At 44.8% G+C, this 18,333-nt stretch overlaps 2 protein-coding genes across 2 annotated transcripts in view; one reads left to right on the top strand and one right to left on the bottom strand.

Annotated features, from left to right (window-relative positions):
- CACNG1 (calcium channel, voltage-dependent, gamma subunit 1) overlaps positions 1-8,588 on the top strand; it is a 9,026-nt gene extending 438 nt beyond the window's left edge. Inside the window, exons 2-4 of the mRNA XM_008949963.1 lie at positions 5,247-5,321; positions 7,378-7,515; positions 8,257-8,588. Of these exons, the coding sequence (XP_008948211.1) occupies positions 5,247-5,321; positions 7,378-7,515; positions 8,257-8,483 (440 nt within the window). The 3' untranslated portion in view covers positions 8,484-8,588. The remainder of the gene's footprint in view (positions 1-5,246; positions 5,322-7,377; positions 7,516-8,256) is intronic.
- A 7,545-nt stretch (positions 8,589-16,133) lies between these two features.
- The window catches only part of HELZ (helicase with zinc finger), a 67,082-nt gene continuing 64,882 nt past the window's right edge, over positions 16,134-18,333 (bottom strand). The window contains 1 exon segment of the mRNA XM_008949961.1: positions 16,134-17,794. Coding sequence (XP_008948209.1) covers positions 17,463-17,794 — 332 coding nt within the window. The 3' untranslated portion in view covers positions 16,134-17,462.

Here is an 18,333-nt window from a genome sequence, read left to right as displayed (position 1 = left end):
TGCGTGTTGCTGTGGCAGCTAATTTAGCATGGGGCTGCATGGGGCTGTTTCGTGGTGGTCTGCCAGCACACCTCAGTGTCACCCCTCTCGCTGTAAGCCTGCGCTCTCTTGCCTTGTACGCCTGTTTGTGACCATATTTGAGTCTCTTGCACGACCATGGCGGTGGTGGGGAGAAGGGCTCCTTCCCTTCCATGCTTGGACACGGTGGAAATCACAGAGTGAAACTGGGATGGTGGAAATTTTGCTGACATCAGCCAAGGGTCCCGCAGCAGCCAGGCACACCGACAGCAGCGGGCAAGAAAAAGGATTTATGAGTTCGCTGTACATAGCTGGATCTTTAGGATTTCCAGATGCACAGAGCTACAAGGGAACAGCCTGTTCACAGCAGGCGTTAGGTTATCTCTGAGCTGCTTCACTAGCAACTGCTCCTCAGGGCAGGGAGGAAGAGGGACCTGCAGTATATTTTGCCAACTTCCCCTCCCCAAAAAAGTCATAAACTGAGTCTGAAGCAATTTCTCAGTGACCTCCTGAGCATCCCCCCACCTCGGGGACAGCAGCCTGGTCCCACGTACATCTCCATCCCGGATTCCTCCAGCGCAGGGGATGGGGAGGGTGGGGGGAGTGGGCTCAGCTGCTTTCCGGGAAGACCGCTCCGTTCCCGGGTGAAAGGAGCTCATTATGCTTCTGCTGATCGCAAAGTCAGCAGCACTGGTGCGGCGTGCACTAATACCCCCCCGTGCCTGAGCCACGCTGCTTTTGCAGAAGGCTTAGAGGCTACTGGATGCTTTCCAGAACAGAAATAACAGGATTGCCTTCACGTTAGACTCGCTGCTTGAAATGAAATCTCTATCTTAACACGTATTTGAAAATTTCCTGTGGAAAATCTTACTGCCTGGCCTTACAGTGTATTCCGTGTATTACTGCAATTCTTTATCTCTTTGGCCAAATTACATGTTCTGAAGAGAGGAGCTCAGCCCCAGCGTTCAGATCTGCCTCTAACCAAATTTGGGAGTGTGTCATCCGTATGCTTAATGTCTCTGCGAAGGTACTTAGGAGCCTAGAAACACTCTCCTCTGTACACCCTTCCTCAGGCACGGGGGGAAACCCCCACCAAAGGAAAAACAAGAGAGATAACCACCAAAAATCCCACAACTGCGGGGTAAATATAAAACTCATAAACACCCATCTGCTGCAAAAAGCAGATTCACAGGCAGGGCAGCAGCTACTGCCTTTGACAGACACCAGCATGTGCTCGCTTGGGCATTGAACCACCTCCCAGCGCCACAGTCAATGCTGGGGGGGCGCTGAGCCACCCGCCCCACCCTGGAGGTGCTTTTCCAGTTTTCAAAGATATTTGGGAATCTGGATGGCGTCCTGTGTTGTAATTAGCATCCGAGGTTTCCAAGGGTGAAAGCTGGACCTCAGTTATAATATATATATTTTAGTCCCCGGGTTACTCACCCCAGGAGCCCCCGTGGACCCGGCTGCTAAACGCTGCTGCAGCCTCACGATTGATTCCTCACTTCTGGGAAGGGATGTCAGCGGGGAAGCACCAGGGTTCTGAGACCTGCAGCAGTCGAGAAAACGTGAATGAACAAACATGCAGTAAAAGAGCAGATGTGGGCACTTGTTTTCCTGAAAATCATGAGACATAACCAGGCATTACTGCCAGGGCTGGAAAAGAAACATAAGAATTTATCACTGCATTAATAACCATTTACCAGTCGCTCCCTGAGGAGGAAATGGATGGCACAATTAACATTATTTATTAGGTTTGGGGCTCAGCACAGTGCAAAATGGGGAGGATGACTTGGCTCACAGTCCACAAAGCAGGGCTGTGATTTAAGCAGAGCTTTAAAATTTTACAGCCCTCTTCCGAGGATGTTGACAAATTGGAAAGGGTTCAGCGTCCTGCTGTAAGAAATAAAAGGATCAGGGAGATGGCTGTTAAAACTGGGCAAACTCAGAGTGATACTGAGGCATTTTTGACTGTGTTCTGTGGGCAGTGAGGCAGTTTACTACAGGTGGTAACTGAGTTTGCTCTCACTGCCAGTAACTCCGTGTAGGTGTTGTCCTCTTGTGCACCTGCATGCTGGGCAGCAGCAGGGGGGATGCTCCACAGTCTCTGTGTCCTGCCAGCAGGTTAAATAGCTCCTTGCAACTATGGGAAACTGAGTTCAGGCCACTGGAGAGGAAAAGTGCCTGAGCAAATGGGTTATCAGCAGCAGGGCTGCCACATTGCCCCTGTCTGCACAAACCTCTCACTCTGCCAGACCACTATGAAATTCAAATACCTGGAGATACTGTCTCCAAAATTCAGTGTGTGTCAAAGGCCTTCCTCTGGCTGGTTGGCCAGGTCAGAGCCCAAGTTCTGTCCCCTTCCACCACTCAGCCCTCACCATAACACCTCCTCTAATCACAGCAACAGGTCCTGTCTCCCAGACTAACACCAGTGGAAACCTCACATTAAAATGCAGGCTTTTCTAACCATCCAGCCTGCCACAAAACCCCACGTCCTAGTGTCCATCTTAGGTTCAAGAGCAAGGTGGACTCCAGCCCCTTGGCCAGTGTCACTTCAATGCTCATGGGTTTCATCAGTTTCAGCTGCCACCTGAAACTCTGCATGGTCCAAACATCTCATGGCCTTTCTGTCCTCTCTTCCCCCATGAGGTTTCCATTTTGTAGACCCCAAAGTTCAGCCACAGTTCAGCTTCTGCTGCGTCCCATGGCTGCATCCAGCAGCGTGTGGCACTGGAGTTTGGCTCTGCATGGAGAGAGCAAACATGGATTGGCCCATTTGCCCCCACACAGTGGTCATCCAGGAATGGTGGGTCTGAAGGGAGGGGAGCTGGCAGGGGGAGGGCACTGTGTCATAAACCACGTTACAACCCTGAAGTTCATGTGAGTCTTAATGACCACAGAGACTCTGGGCTGTTCCCATCAGCACACTGAGGTGGCCTCGTGGCAGAGATAATGCAATTAGGAGTGGAGGGAAACAAAGATTGCCACACAGTTTTCATCCATTACAAAACCCATTTAAAATCCTATCCATTATGTAAATGTGGTGTGACACAAATGGGTTTTTCTCCTATTAATGATGGCACCAGAGAGGCGTTGAAGTGCCTCAGTTCTCCTGAATAACATGGAGCCTTGTTGAAACAGATACTCCCAGCTCAGCAGAGCACCAAAGCATCTTTAAACTGAAAACAATAGATCAATTCACTAAAACGAAAATGGTTCTATTTTACCACAATAAATGCATTTTCCAAAAACACCTCCCTGAGAGCCAGCTCACTTCTGTGATAACCACATTTGTTGTACCTTGGCAGAGCTTTGCTATGAGCCACAAGACACAGAGGCAGTTCCTTTTCCTGCAGATAATTCTGCCTACAAAAGAAGGGGGGGGTGCTCCCTCTCTGATGAGCCTTCACAGACTGGAGGGTGGACTGGGCTGGTTTGGCTCACCTGCAATGGCCACAAAGCTGTGCTGTGTCCCCCACCACACCATGTCTGGGGGGCTTCACCTTGGGCTTTGTACAGCTGACACACCTGGGGACTCCTTTGAGTTCAGGCTTTTCAGAGAATGAACTGAAAGCCAAGCCAAACAACCCAAAATGCAATGACCCAGTTTCACCTCATGTCCTTCCTCTTTATCACAGGAGCCAAAGGATCCTCCATGTGGGATCACCAGACATGATGCTCAGCCTCAGCCACCACTCAGTTGATGGCAGGGGCAAACAACATCTGCTCTGGGGCTCAAAATATCCAGCTTCAGTCACAGAGGTCTAGGTTCAAATATGTTCCTTCCAGTCATTTGCTAGGAACAGGCCAGGAGATGCCAGAGCTGAGCAGCAGCCTAGTCTCCAGCAAGGAGAAGCTGCAGATGCAATAAAAGTCAGCTCAGAAAACCAAAAAGTAGATAAAACATCTTGAAGGAATCTTGCACTAACAGGTCCGAACGCCCTGTTTTACAATTGTTGATCTCCTGGGAGAGAGTAAACAAATCCTCCTTGAATCAGTAACCCCAAAACCTGCTTTTTACATGACAGAAAACCCCCACAAGGTCCAGCAGGTAACATACCATACGCTGCTATCTTCTTGCCACTAGAAATCAACGCTGTAAATCACCACAGAAACACCCAATGTGCCCCCAGGCAGAAACCCAGAGCACACCCTGCATGGTCCTACACCCCGGCTCAGGCTTTGACCCACAGCCTGTCCTGGAGCAGCCTGGCCCAGCCTGGATGCTGGAGAGGACCAGGCTTTCTCCCAGCATCTCCTGGAAACGGGTGCCAAGGCCACTGCTGAGCGGACGGGAGCTGCTGGCGTTGAGCAGGCGGCCCCTCGCTGCAGGCAGGGCCTGTGCTTCGTGCAGTCTTGGCACAACTGCCCAGTCTGGTGGGAGTCCCACCCAGGGGGCAGGAGGGGTGCTGGGGCAGGCGCTGAGCGTGTCCTCTCCAGCCCAGCTCAGCAGAATAGTGCAATCAGAGCTGGCGCTGCTCAGCGCGTCTCCACGATCACACCCTGCCAGCCAAATTCCTGGCGAGCAACTGTTCTCCCAGCCCCTTCAAATCTTCAATTAAATCAGTTATAAATAGCAAGAACACCCTCCACCCTAACCCTGCTGCTGCCAAAGCTTCAAGTCAGCACGTCCTCACCAGACCCTTCCCCACCCCAATGGGGCTGAGAGCCTCCCATGGGTCTACTGAGAGCCATGACATTGCTTCGCTGGCTGATTCTCTCTAGGCTGAGTATGAAGCAATATCATGGTCATTGAGAGACTCAGCTACCAAATTCCCTCCTCCCAGCAACCCCCTGCCCCACACTCTTGGCCCCTGTTCACTTCACAACCCCTCCATACGTACCCCACGTACCCAGAAGCATGCTCACGTCAAGTCCAGACAAGGACTTCTGCCATCTTACCAAATTAACAGACTGCTCTGATGGGAGTGAACGTCAGCAAAGCCAGGCTGCACGAGGAAATCCCACCAGGAGATAGAGCTACACAGAGAGGCAGAAATATGTAATGGCCAAAGACAGAATGAGAGAAGTTATCTTCTTCATGTGCCACTCATCTGCCCCCAGGTAAACCACATCCAATTCCAGTTTGCCAGTATCACCGAGGGCAGGGAACCTTCAAAACATTGCAAGTTTGATACATCAATAAAGAGCAAATTCAGTTTTACTACAGAGATTTTATCAGAGATTTCCAGGCACACTAAATTAAATTTCCTTTTCCCTTTCAGAACACCACTGCTCCTACTTCAAGCACTTCACACCAGGAGAGAGCTCAGAGATATTTGAAGTAACCACCCAGAAAGGTAAGAAAGATGCTGGAAAATGTTTTCTTAATTGAAGTGCACAGAAGATTTAAGGTAAAGGGGTCCCCAAAATGAAAGTTAATTCTGGTTCCACTGAGAGCAGTAGAGGAAATTCTATTATATACCACAAGCTGGGAAAAACGTAAAAAAAATGCTCTGAACAAGGTCAAATGCCAACTTCCTAGCAAGAATAATTTTTATATATGCTCACACTCCTAAGTGCGATTTTTACTCAAAGTTGTCTCACAAATATACAACAATGTCAGTACACATGAAAAGTGCAAAAAGTCTTTTCAGCATAAAAATGACCTTACGACACTGGCACTACTCACAAACCCTGAGCCTTTGCCACTGAAGGAAGAAGACATGAACAAAATCATACCTCAAGCAGAGTCTTGACCCTGAAAAGAACTACAGAGACAGTGAAGACCCTTAGGAATTTTAGGCTTCATATTGATTTTTTATGAAAGTCATGTAAAAAGCAGAGCAATCGATGGAAAGAAGGAACAGAGAGTCTACAAAGGCTCTCACAGTCCATGTTTACAGAGCAGGGCTTTCACAGGCAAATTTCATGTTTCTATTAAGTCCCAGATAAAGTCAAATATTTTGAGCCCTCACCTAACGTGCTCCTCTCTCTTTCTCACCCTCTCATTAAGGACAAATTCCTTTCTAGTTTGCCACATAACACATGTTGTTAAGGAGGAGAGGAGCTGGTGATGACATGACAATCTGCTTTGCTTCCAGTGGAAATAATAATGGTGGAAACCCCTGCAAAAAAAAAAAGCAGTTTCCCATGACAGGAAAGACTGGAAATTCTAAGTGGATAGAAGAACACATATCTGAGCTACCTGCTTTTGCTCCTTTATACACCAGCACATCCAGCCATCCAATTTTAAAAATGCACCTGATGACTTCTAAGTAATTTCAGAAAAAAAAAAAAAAATCAGGAAGAAGTTCTTTACTTTGAAGTAAAAGAAAAAGCTTAAGCCCCAGCAAAAGATTTTACATTGAAAGAAACTCTTTCAGGCAGTTCCAGAACATAGTAAAGAGAGACATTAAGGGAATTATAATAAAACAGTGGTATGAAAAGCAGTGAGAACAAAGAGGGATCTGCTGTTCCCTTTTGCAGAAAGAGCTACGATTTGATGGGAGCTAATTAGTAACAGGCAAAAAATTCTTCATGGTTTTGCCTGGGAGATATTTTTTTTAATGGCTTGAAAGGCAAATATCATCAGGCACTGTGATGTTCACGCATGGCTACATGTGTTAAATATTAAACTAATCTGAAAACGAATGCAATATGTAAATGAAGGCCTGAATTATTCAATTAACAACTCTCCCCTCCACTCAGGCACTGAAGTGTGCTCGGCCAGGGGAAGTGTCCAGCGCACGTCTCTGCTGCCTCAGTGAAAACCAGGACACTTTGTGGAGGTTCATCCCCATGCCCTGAGGAAACTGGGTTTTCTCAGAGCTGGAAATCATCGTCTTAAAGGGGGGGGGCAGGGATAAAACACTTCCCCTCTGGCCTCCTGGCTGCTTTGCTGCTCGGATTTTGAGCCCTGGGGAGCACGGGGCTGGCTGGCTGCACCCTACACCACGGGCAGCAGGCACGGGGGCTGCTCGGGGCCCTGCAGCACACACATGGCATAAAACCAGCACAGAGGTGTCAGTCTGCTCTGAGAGCAGTGTGGGCTGACAGACGAAATCCGAGTGTGGAGCCTGGTGAGGCTTCAACAGCAACGTGTCTGCAGCAGAGCTAAAACGACTCCAGCCCAGAGCTCCACCAGACCAATGCAGGTGCCATCTGCTCCCTCAGGAAGAGTTCAGAAAGTGTTTCCCACTCCTGCTCTGGTCTTATACCTTTCACATTCGAAAGCTGTGTGGCTAGTACTTGCCCCAGCTTTTGAGGGAAATACTCAATTCACCAGAGCCACCTCTTCCACAGCAGCAGGAGTAAATGTATTTCTCAGTGACCTACTGCAAAGTCACCACAGCTGATGGGTCCATGCTCAGAATTTGCATGCATTTGCCTTTTTTTGTGTGTTTGTTTTGGCAGAATACAGCATTTCAGCAGCAGCTATTGCCATCTTCAGCATTGGCTTTGCAATCATCGGAACAATCTGTGTCCTATTATCCTTTGGGAAGAAGAGGGACTATCTGCTGAAGCCAGCCTCCATGTTCTACACCTTTGCAGGTAGGAGGCTCAGTGCTCACGTACTTGCACTCAGTTCATAGGACAGTGTAGAGAAACTCAGATACTGGGAGAAAGGAGACACTTCTAAAAATGCCCTGAAAGTGTCATTTTCCTCCTAGCCACAGTCAGACTACAAGTCCTATGTGTTGCTGCAGCTCTGAAAATGTCCTTCTCACTGAGCATTACCCTGCAGCTTGTCGGTATTTTCTCCAGCTACCTTCAAAATGGGCATTTCTAGCACATTCAGTGCTGGTCCCTGTCTAAACCAGGGATACCCACTGTCCTGTCTCACTGATTAAATCTCAGACCAAAGAAACAGCTGATCCAGACCCAAAATAGGCAGATATCTCCTGAAAACATCAAGACTGCATTTTTCACATGGTCTAGTAATACCTTGACATGTCATTATAGCTGAAAGACAGAGCTACAAATTATCACCTCAGTAAAAACCATACTAAGACTTTGGGAGGGCTCCCTGGGGAAGGCACCGACTCCTCCACTGCTTTGCCTTTCCCACCCAAGCCTGCCTAAAAGATCACACCCAACATGTCACCAGCTGACTCGGGTGGCCTGGGTTACAGCAGAGCTCTAAGCAGTTCTGAGCGTTGGTTCCTTCAAAGTCCATGACTCACCTGGGACTCTCACTGCAATTCCTGTATGCAAAAAGACAGATGAGGGGGTTAATTAGGGATGAAGAATTGAGAGCTGGTTATTCCGCCCACTCTTCCTATCTTCCTCCAGGTCTCTGCATCATCATCTCTGTTGAAGTGATGAGACAGTCGGTGAAGAGGATGATTGACAGCAAGGAGACAGTCTGGATTGAGTACAGCTACTCCTGGTCCTTTGCCTGTGCCTGCTCCTCCTTCGTCCTGCTCTTCCTCTTCGGCATCGCCCTCCTCCTGATCGCGCTGCCTCGCTTCCCCCAGAACCCCTGGGAGACCTGCATGGATGCAGAACCAGAGCACTGATCTTCCCAGCGCCCACCTAACGTGCCAGAAAGGGCTTTGAAAAGATTTGTATTTTTTAAAATGTCTGGGTCTCGCTATAGGGTGTGTGCTCCCCCAACCAAGGCACGTCTCCTTGTAACTATTGCTTTGTTTCTTCCTTTTTTTTTTTTTTTTTATTAAGAAAGCAGAAAGAGCATTCAGCTCTGGAGTGGGTCCTGGGTGAATGGCACTGCGCTGTGCCCATTGGGGATGCCCTGTGCTGATGCAGTTGGGGGAAAAATAATCTCTGTGAGAGACAGCTTGTGCCACAGAGCACGCAGCCTTCTTAGGGAGAAGGTGTTTGGTGGAGCTGGGGGTGCCCCCATGAGGGATATTGGGCTTTTACACCTCACTTGGTCAGAAAGACAGTGAAAAATAGCCTGGTGAGTCCATCAACCCATTCATGGTGTACTCCTCTACCTCCCTAAGAAGGGTTAGCTCACCACTCTGGAATAAGCTGGAGATCCTCATGCTAGTATATTAAACTGTTAAAATTAAAAGCAAAAAACCAAACCCCAAAACAACCCCCCCCAAACTTTGCCTGGCATTGGCATAAAAATTCCTCCTACAAATTAACACCCTGCAGTTCCATTCCTTTGAATCAAACACAAAAAAAACCTGTGAGATACAGTTTTTGTTCTGCTTAATCTTTTAACTTTTGATGGCAAAGCCAAGAAGTATTGAACATTAAGAGTGATATTTTCCTTTAATAAAAAGCATACTCTTGGAGTAGCATGATTTTCTGGAAAATTATTTTGATGGATGAATCACTTGGCCCATCAAATTCTGCTAGGTCCAGAATGACAGTGTAATTCTGGATGGTATTTACTGTACAGAGCTCTCATTTGTTCTTTGTGAATGGGCTCTTTGAGAACACTGTGCTTTGCTCACTGCATATGTATCTAAAACTACACTTCAGGAAAAATCCTTCAAGGCAGCTACCAAGAAGGAAAGGATTTTGGCTGAAACACCCAGGAGATTCAGCCCCTAAAACACCACAGAATGCTGCAGAGGCTGGTTGTCCACCTGCAGCACCAGGGGGACCAGGGGTGCCCAAGCCCCATGCATGTACCCAGCCCCTCCAGCTGAGCCCTTTGCACCACCACAGTCCCCCTGCACCACGAGATGGGTGCTGTCTTTTGTTTTTACAGTTCAGTTTTCAGAATCTGCTCAGCATTTTCTCCCCAGGTAGGAGGAAGTCTGTGCTTTACATCACAGGTTTTTCAGCCCATAATTTAAAAAAAGAAGGGGAAAAGGAAACTGAAGTGTCCATCCCTCTGCACGTCTCTGTCAGTAATTCTAAAGAAAGACAGATTTTGAAACAGAAAAATCTCTGAGCAGTTTGAAGAGGTCTGAAATCATGACACATTCAAATATTTTGAGAAACTATCCAGCAACTGTGTGCTGGTACGAGGGGCTGCCCATGGCCTTGCCAGTGGCCAGACCCCATCTGGGTGTGCTGAGCCCCAGCAGCCCCCAGCCAGGTTCAGGCACGTCTCCATTTCCCCATCTGTAGAGTGGCAGCAAGAACAGAAGCCTTTTGTGAAGTTGCATTAATGTTTTTCGAGCTCTTTGAAGTTGAAAAGCAGTACAAATAACACAGACATTAGAAGTTTTGGGCTAAGGCACTCATTGGTGCTCAGCTCTGAGGATGAGCTGGGGAGCTCTGCCTGTCTCTCATCATGAGAGACAACTGCAAGTCTTCAAGCTGTCACTGAACCACTGTGAAATGCTAAATGGTTTTGAAATCTTATTTTTGGGTACAGAGCTGACATTCTTCATTTGCATTTTCATTGTTCAGGAAAACGGGGTAGTTTCTAGGGAGATCCTTCACGTGTGACAACAGAAAGGAAAGTTGCTGCTGTGACCCCAGTGGTGGCTGACCCCAGGCTGGGACATCCAAACACACACAACACAGATTAATCTAAGCAAAGCAGCTGGCAGGCACAAAGGCATTCCCAGCTCAGCCATCATCATCCCAACGACCTCACCTTGGACATGCAAGGGGTTGAGATAAGTGAGTTTGGAGATGTGGGTCTAAGTTTATCACCCCATGCAGACCAGTGGCTCCCAGGAAGCCCTTTGTCCACACATTTTCTGAAGGACCATCCCTCTCCTGCAGCACTTCTAGGTAAAAAATAATTTCTAGGTAGTTTCTTATGCTCATGGGCCAGCCTGATGCCCAGCCAAGGAGCTGTTTAGTCCCCTTTGTGATATTCAAGCACAATACAGATTTCAGATAAACAGATCCTGGAAGGTCTTACCTGTCTCACACACAGTCCCACTTGTATTAGGGCTAAATCACTTTGTCCAAGCCCCAGTGAGGTCAGTGGAAAGATTCCCAGGGAGTGCCAGGGTCTGCCCTGGATCCAGAGGTTTTACAGCCTCACTGGGCTCACTTTACTCATGAGGCAGAGAAAACAGCACAGGACAACAACTCAGGCAGCTGAGTTAGATGCCTCTTAAAGTCACTGAGCTTTCATCTCAGTCTGCTCTCAGCTGAACCTTTTGGATTATTCACTACTTCTTATGGTCCCTGTAAGACTGAGAAGCATGAGGATGACTTCATTTTCTTTTTCCATATATTAGGAAATGCTGATGAGGAACCCGTCCATTAAATTGGTCATTGGTATTCACAGTGGGAAAGGCACTGCTCCTACAGCAGATTTCTTCTGCCATATCTAAATCTCTCTGCCAGGGAGCTGATAATATGTTTTAAGAGAGTTAATAAAAGTAATTTGCCTTCATAAAGGTAAAAGAATATATGGGCAAGGGGTGGGGAGCCCTAACCAGTTTCAGTTTTCATTCACTTAACTTGTGCAAGTAGCAAAGAACATCAACAAAAACTTCAGGAATGTAGCATGAAACTAGGAAAGAAATGTCCTTGCTGGCAGAGAGTCAAACAGGGATGGGAACCTGGCTGCTACACAACCACCAGGAGCACACGTGGCTCTGGGACACAGCCAAAGAACCAAGTGGGAAATGCACCCAGGAGAGGAAGAGGCAAATTATTTGTAGGACAAGTAGCTACCCCCTGCCACCACGAAATCCTGAGCGTGGGTCCTGCCACTACCAGACCTCTGGACACCTTCAGTTGGGAGTCCCTTGGGCATCTGCCACTTGCCACCCCATAAAGCAGCAGCACTGAACGTGCAGAATTGGTGCCAGATGAACAACCCCGAAGAGCCAACCAGGCTGTTCAGCAAGCAGCAGCTGAGCTCAGAACAGCATCTGTCTGCAGAGAGGCCCCAGCAGAACAACCCAGGCCAGGCCTGAGGGGTTCACAGCACCCACGGGAGCACAGATGGGTGCACACAATGAGGGTCCTTCAGAAATCCTGGTGCAAAGCCCCTGCTTCTCTTTAGTCCATGCCTGAAGAGGGGCAGCATGTACATGGTGCTCGTGTGTTTGACCACCCTGGTAGGGAATTCACAAAGGTTTTCACTGATCCCTTTCTACTCTGTTGCTTTCTTGTGGCCATCACTCCTTTCTTCTCCTTGACAGTTGTGGAAGTGATTTCCAGCAAGTCCCAAAAATCTGAGAATTCCCCTGCCCCACAATGAGACCCTTGGCCCCACTGCAGAGGGGCACTTTCCCTCCTGGCTTTGCTAGCTCTTGAGGAATGTACCTGACACAAGAGGTCATCAGCATCAAAAGACAGCTCTTCACAGTGCTGCACCTTGCCAGGCCAGGGTGGGCCTTGGGGATTAACACCAAACCCTCGGGCTCCAGCCAGTGTGCTATGGTCAGACATTTGCCTCCCAGGAACCTGGCCAATGCACAGAGACTGTTTATAGAATAAACCTCAGTTTAGGCTTCATTTAAAATAAGCTGCCACTTCCCATGATGGGACAGTGTCCCTACGAGTGTTGTAATGTTTTTATCAACTAAAACACTGGAGTATCAGGCTGCTCTGCACCATACACTACACACACAATAAGGCCTGTATTTAAATGCATCCATTTAAATTATTGCCATTGATATATGATCATCAAGGGGCAAGAAAAGAGCAGCCCATCTTTGTTTTGCCTGAAGAGGAGGATGAGGTTGTTCTTGCTCTGTCATACTTGAGCAACGTTCTGGCTCCAGTGAAGCTCCTGAGCCTAAATTCCAGCCACACAGACATCACATATGCACACTCTGCGTCCAGACAGGCAGCAAGCTGCTCTTCTGCCTTCTGCAAGGGAACACAGAGAAGGGAACAAACTCGGATTTCTGGCCTACTTTCTTTTAACAGAACCAGCAGCACGAGTCTGCTTTGGCAGGGCTGCACCCCAGGGCTCTGGCTGTTTTGTGCACAGTATCACCAGTCTCACTGGGCACACCACGATGGCTTCACAGCTGGTCCTGTACAAGCATTTGCCCTTTGGGAGGAAGCAAGTCTTACAAAAAGTCTTACTGACAATATCTTCTAACTTGTCTGGAAAATTCAGATCAGAGCGTTTTCTGTAATTTATCAGAAGCATCTATTAATCCTTAATGAGGTAAAAACCTCAACACTTCTTAGCTGAAGCTAAAGTTGCCAAAAAACCTCACACCGAACTGACATTCCCTTTGCATTTGCTGTAAATTCTTTTATTCTCCTTGAATGAAACAAACAAACAAATTTAGAATGATTCAATCCTTGCTCCCTGACACAACTAAAACAGAGATGCTGGCGCAAGTATTGCTAAACCAACAGAAACAGCCCATAATTCATGTCAAGGAATCCAACGTGCACATTTTTATGGGCACCATAGATCTTCACCACCCATCTTGACAAGTTAATTGTCTGCAGTTTTTCTAGAAAAACTAGCAACTTAAAAAACTAACAAAACAAATTAAATGAGGTGAATGATGATATGGGCAGTGCATGAAGCACCACGGGCTTATTGCTCTGGAAATGTGTGGATTCTGATATGCTTGAATTCATTTAAAAAAAAAATTTAGAGTAGTCAAACACACCGTGCTCAGTCCTACTTATAGCAGAGTTATTAATACATAGCAAAAGAACTGCTTATAGAGCATGATCTCGGTGGGAAAAAAAAGAAAACCAAAAAACAGCTGAACTTGACAAATCTGGGAACAAAACATTAATTAATCAAAGTAGGGAATGCTACTCATAGGGTTTGTGAAGTCCGTGGCAGCATTCACGTCCTGCTAAGGGTGAGTCATGCCACAGTCCATACAATAAAGTAGAAGAGTGCAAACTACACCAGATGACAACTTCCAAGAGAAAATAGGGATGCAAGGGGTTTGGTTCCAAGGAGCCAGCTTCCACACAGAACAGCTGCAGCCCAGCTCCTCTCAAGAGAACCAGGCAAGCTGGGGACAAGCACATCCAGAGCCCACACCACAACAAAGTCTACCCAGGGAAGTACTGGACCATCAAAAGGGGTGTGTGTTAGTTCAGAGTCATTTTCCAAGTGACCTCTGTGCCAAGGGAAGAGAGCAGCCTCTCCCAAGGCTTCTTTTGCTGGCTTAGGAAGGCCAAGTTTAAAGCTTGCATCCTCATAAGAATTCAGTCTTCACATATACACAAATAGTGATCTACTAGCTGCATTCACCAAGTAGAGTTCTAAACAGTAAAGGCTCTATTTGAAATGCAAAAAGAAAGTAATTTTTGTTTTTAGAAAGATCTTTCTTTCAACTCTTTATTAGTTCTTAACACCACACTGACAACCTCCCAAGAGACATCTAGATTTTTCTCATGAAAAACTGGAATCAAAGAAAATAAGACAAGAACTTTTTCTTGATATTAAATACAAGCTTCCTAAGCTGAGATCTGGATGATCTTGTCATTTAAATATTTTCCACAAACAACAGGGGGTTTTGTTCCTGGACAAGAAGCATGGGATTCAGCACTAATTATACTTTGAAGAATAAAAAAAAGCCAAGGAGCCTAATCATCCGTTGGTCTATATGCCCAAGTCTCCATCGATTTTCTCAGAGTTCAGACAATTTATAATAAACAAACTCATAATTTTGTATTTTTACTATAATTGCAACAGCTCCACGTTTACAGTGCAGCCTGAGCCAATGCCCACTGGAGCCATCTGTAAGGCTTAATTTGATTTTAATAAGAGTTCAGTTAAAGCCCTAGAAGAGTTTACAATACAGCTTGGGTTGTTTTGTTTTTTTTTTTAAACAGCTATGACTGCAATAAACATTGGATAATTTGCTTTAAAAACAAAAGATTTCACTAAGAGAGCTATATAACAAGACATTTCAAAATAAATAATCTTTTGGGGAAAAAAATTAACTCTAAGAAATGCAACTGATTCATGTTAAACATTTCCAAGGCTGATCATCAGATGATCTCTACCATATCATCATCAAACTCCTGGGTGAGAGCACTTAGGAAAATTTATAACTGAAATGAGCAGGGATTTTCATAAGCTCATAGAAGTGAAATTGTAAGTGAGAGAGAAAATGCTCCTTTATCCGTAATATTTTCAGTGTCAGTCAAGTGCCAGTGTAAAACAAAATAAAATGTGGTGAGATGAGACCATCTCCCCCTTAACTAATTGACAGATAGCAGTAAATTAACAAGTGATGTTTATTAGTTTAATATTCAAATATGGTGAACAGAATCAAAAGACTGCTCCATATAAACGAGTGATTTTGAAACCCCTGAAATTACAATGCCGACTCGGCGAAGTGAAGTGCATTTGAACCCTACCTCTGTCATAGTCTCGCACATCTCATCAAGAACTCTTCACAGACTACAACGTTCAGGCACACAGATTCTTCTCTCAGAGCAGTGCCAGGTGCTCCGTTGAGGAGATGTGGCACCCTTCTGCTGCAGGAAAAGGACTGAGGCTAACTTACACTGAGCACACGCCCGGCCCTTGCGAACCCATTTCCCCCGGCCCCGTCTCCGCAGCCGTCGGCTCGGCAAAACCCCCTTGAACAGCAGTTTTGCTCGACTCGAGGTTGCAAAATTTGGCCTCTCCTCATTTTTTGGGTGCTCTTGATTTGATGCCATACGTTGTAAGCATAACTTGGCAGGGGCTTTCCCTTTCCCCAGCATCTTTTGTTTGGTATAGACATTAGGAAATAAATTAACGAGTTATGCGTGCTTTTTTTTTTTTTTTTTACAGCAAAAAGAAGGAAAAAAAATTTCACATAAGTTTCTTAATCATAAACCAGCAAAGATTTATAATAAAAAAATTTATATGCAAACCTCTGCAGTGTACTGAGTTTAAATCAACCCCATTACATAAAGACCCTTGCCTTAAAACATGAAGTCAAATGCAAAGAAAAAAAAAACCTGATTGTAACCAGAGCAAAAATCTGATTGAATACAGCAGCAGCCACTGCTCATTAGTAAAGTGTCCCATGGACAGCTGTAAAAATCTGAAATAACCCCCACACAGCTCTAAAATTTTAATTCTTGTATATTATTAGTGGAGGAATACTGCAACTACACCCAGCTCAGTCCCTGTAAAATATTTTCCACATTTAAAGTTATTTCAAGTGTAAAAGGAGGATTACTGGAGAAACTCTACAAACACCCCTCTCTATCTCCCCAGCTACAAAAGCATGAACAGTGTGCAAGACCAGAAATCTTTATGGACAAAGTTTATCTTCTGAGTTTTCATTCACACTTGTTTCTTTAATTTTTAAATAACCCATAATCTCTTATTTTTCCATTTTGTTTTCCTAAAGGGCCAGGTTTGAGAAGAATTAAGCAGAACTCATATAGATAAATAACCTGGTAACCATCCTTATCCCCCAAAAATTTAGATTAATTTGGATACAGCTTTGACAAACATTAAATCTCTTCTTTAATGATGTTCCTCAAACAAAACAGTTAGCAAAATATCTGAATTTCCTTGTATAATGTCACATTTTAATGTAAACATCAAATAATGTACCAAAAGTTTTACTGGAAAAAAAAAAAAAAAAAAAAATTAAAGCGGCACAATTCTTTATACCACTGGAGAAGGGGGAAGGAAAAAGCCAGATTACAAACATTTACACATGCATAGTGGAAAAAAAAATTAAACAAACAAACAGAAAAGTATTTTACTAAATTCACGCATTTTTTTTTAAAATAGTTATTAAATCTACTAAGCACCAACATACCTAAAAATTTATTTTCAGCTTCATGATTCATTTAAAAAACCTATCAAATTAACTTTTCAAACAAGCTTATATTACTAGCTTGTCCAAAAATAAAATGTAGGATTTTTTTGGGTTTTTTTGTTATTTCTTTTTTTTTTTTCCTTTCTTTCTTTTTTAGTTTTTTTTTTTTTTTTTTAAAGTATATCAATACTTTTTATCTGAATGTTTCCAAACAATGGCATAGGTGTCTGCAAAGAATGCCTTTACTTTACCCTACAGTGGATGGAAAATACAATACCACATCATACAGAATCTAAAACTATAAAATTCTGAGAATGCAGCATCCCTTCACAAAAAAGCTGATAAAACTGAAAGTATTTAGAAGATGCTGCATCTTTATTTAAAAAAAAAAAAAAAATTAAATGAATTTAAGCAGAAATAACATACATTTTTACATTAACTGGCCATTTCTGGTACAGAAACCCAGCATAGTATGCTAATGTTATTGAATAAATGTAAATGCTACTTACAATCTTCTTAAATACAATTTAGACAAACTTTTTTTTTTCCTTTTTTGTTTTTTTTCCTTTTTTTTTTCTTTTTTAAAGTTGTACAGGTAATCTCTCAGCTGCTAGTTTAATGCAACATATCATTAACGTTACACAAATTAAAAAATAACATGTGTGTTTTCCTACAGAAAAGCTTCCAAAAAACCGACCCACATCAAAAAATGCAAAATAATGGAATATAATTAAAAAAAATTAGTTGCAAGTCTAGCAGCAAAGCGATTAAGTGAGGATATATTTACTAATATAAACAAAGGGAATATTTGCAACTACAGGTGAAGCCCCAACTACCTTAGATCTACTGACACAAATAAAAATTAAATTCTCTCTAAAAAAAATAATTTGATTATTTAAAATAGGAGTAAAAGCCATTGCTACCTGATGAACTACCTAGGCTAAGTTCCTGAAACAAAGACAAAGGGTCACTATTCTTTTTTGTCTGCTCAGGAGGAGGTTTGGGCTTGGGTGGAGCCCGCAGAGCACTTGCGTAGGACATGACAGGCTTGCTCCCACCAGCATTCTGCTGGCTGCTGCTGTTGGACTCCACGATCTGCTTGTTGGGCATGAGAGGTGGGAACTGGCCGAGATGCTGGAGCACGTTGTAGTTGAAGGAGTTGGAGAGCTGGATGTTCTCGGCCTTCAGGTGTTCCTCGGGGGGTTTGACCGTCTTCGGTGGAGCTGCAAAGGGAGCAACCAGAGTTTGTCTGAATGAAGAGCTCTGACTGAGATCTCTCTACAGGAACACAAAAGAGAGTTCTGGGGAGGGGACTGAAACTGCCTCTCCTGGTAACCTCCCACCCACACACTCATCTTCTGTGTTTAGTCATTCAGGGTCCCAGGAAATTTCTTATTATTAACTTAGAGGGCTTAATTTCCAGCTGCTGGCTCTTGCACTACCCTGGCCAGCAATGCTGAGCAGACTGACACTGTCACACGTTCTCCATAAACCTGTACCTACAGCATTTGTAACCCTGGACCTGTAGCTCTGCACAGAAGGATTTAGCAGAGCCATGGAAGGTAAGCTGCCTCAGAATGGGATATACACTAATTTAAACACTTCATCCACCGAGACAGCACAAAGAGTATTTCATTCTTCTTGCTTCAGAGCTTAATAGGCTAAAATTAAAATTTACAGCACCATATAGAATTCATTCTCAAACAGCAATTCAGGCTCCTGAATGCCAACCAAGTAATTATTGGTATTTTAGGCTGAAAGC

Source organism: Merops nubicus, unplaced genomic scaffold (assembly GCF_000691845.1).
Source record: "Merops nubicus isolate BGI_N331 unplaced genomic scaffold, ASM69184v1 scaffold18111, whole genome shotgun sequence".
In the NCBI taxonomy this organism is placed as follows: domain Eukaryota; kingdom Metazoa; phylum Chordata; class Aves; order Coraciiformes; family Meropidae; genus Merops; species Merops nubicus.
The sequence above is the reverse complement of the archived record's forward strand: the minus strand, read 5'-3'. Positions and strand labels throughout refer to the sequence as shown.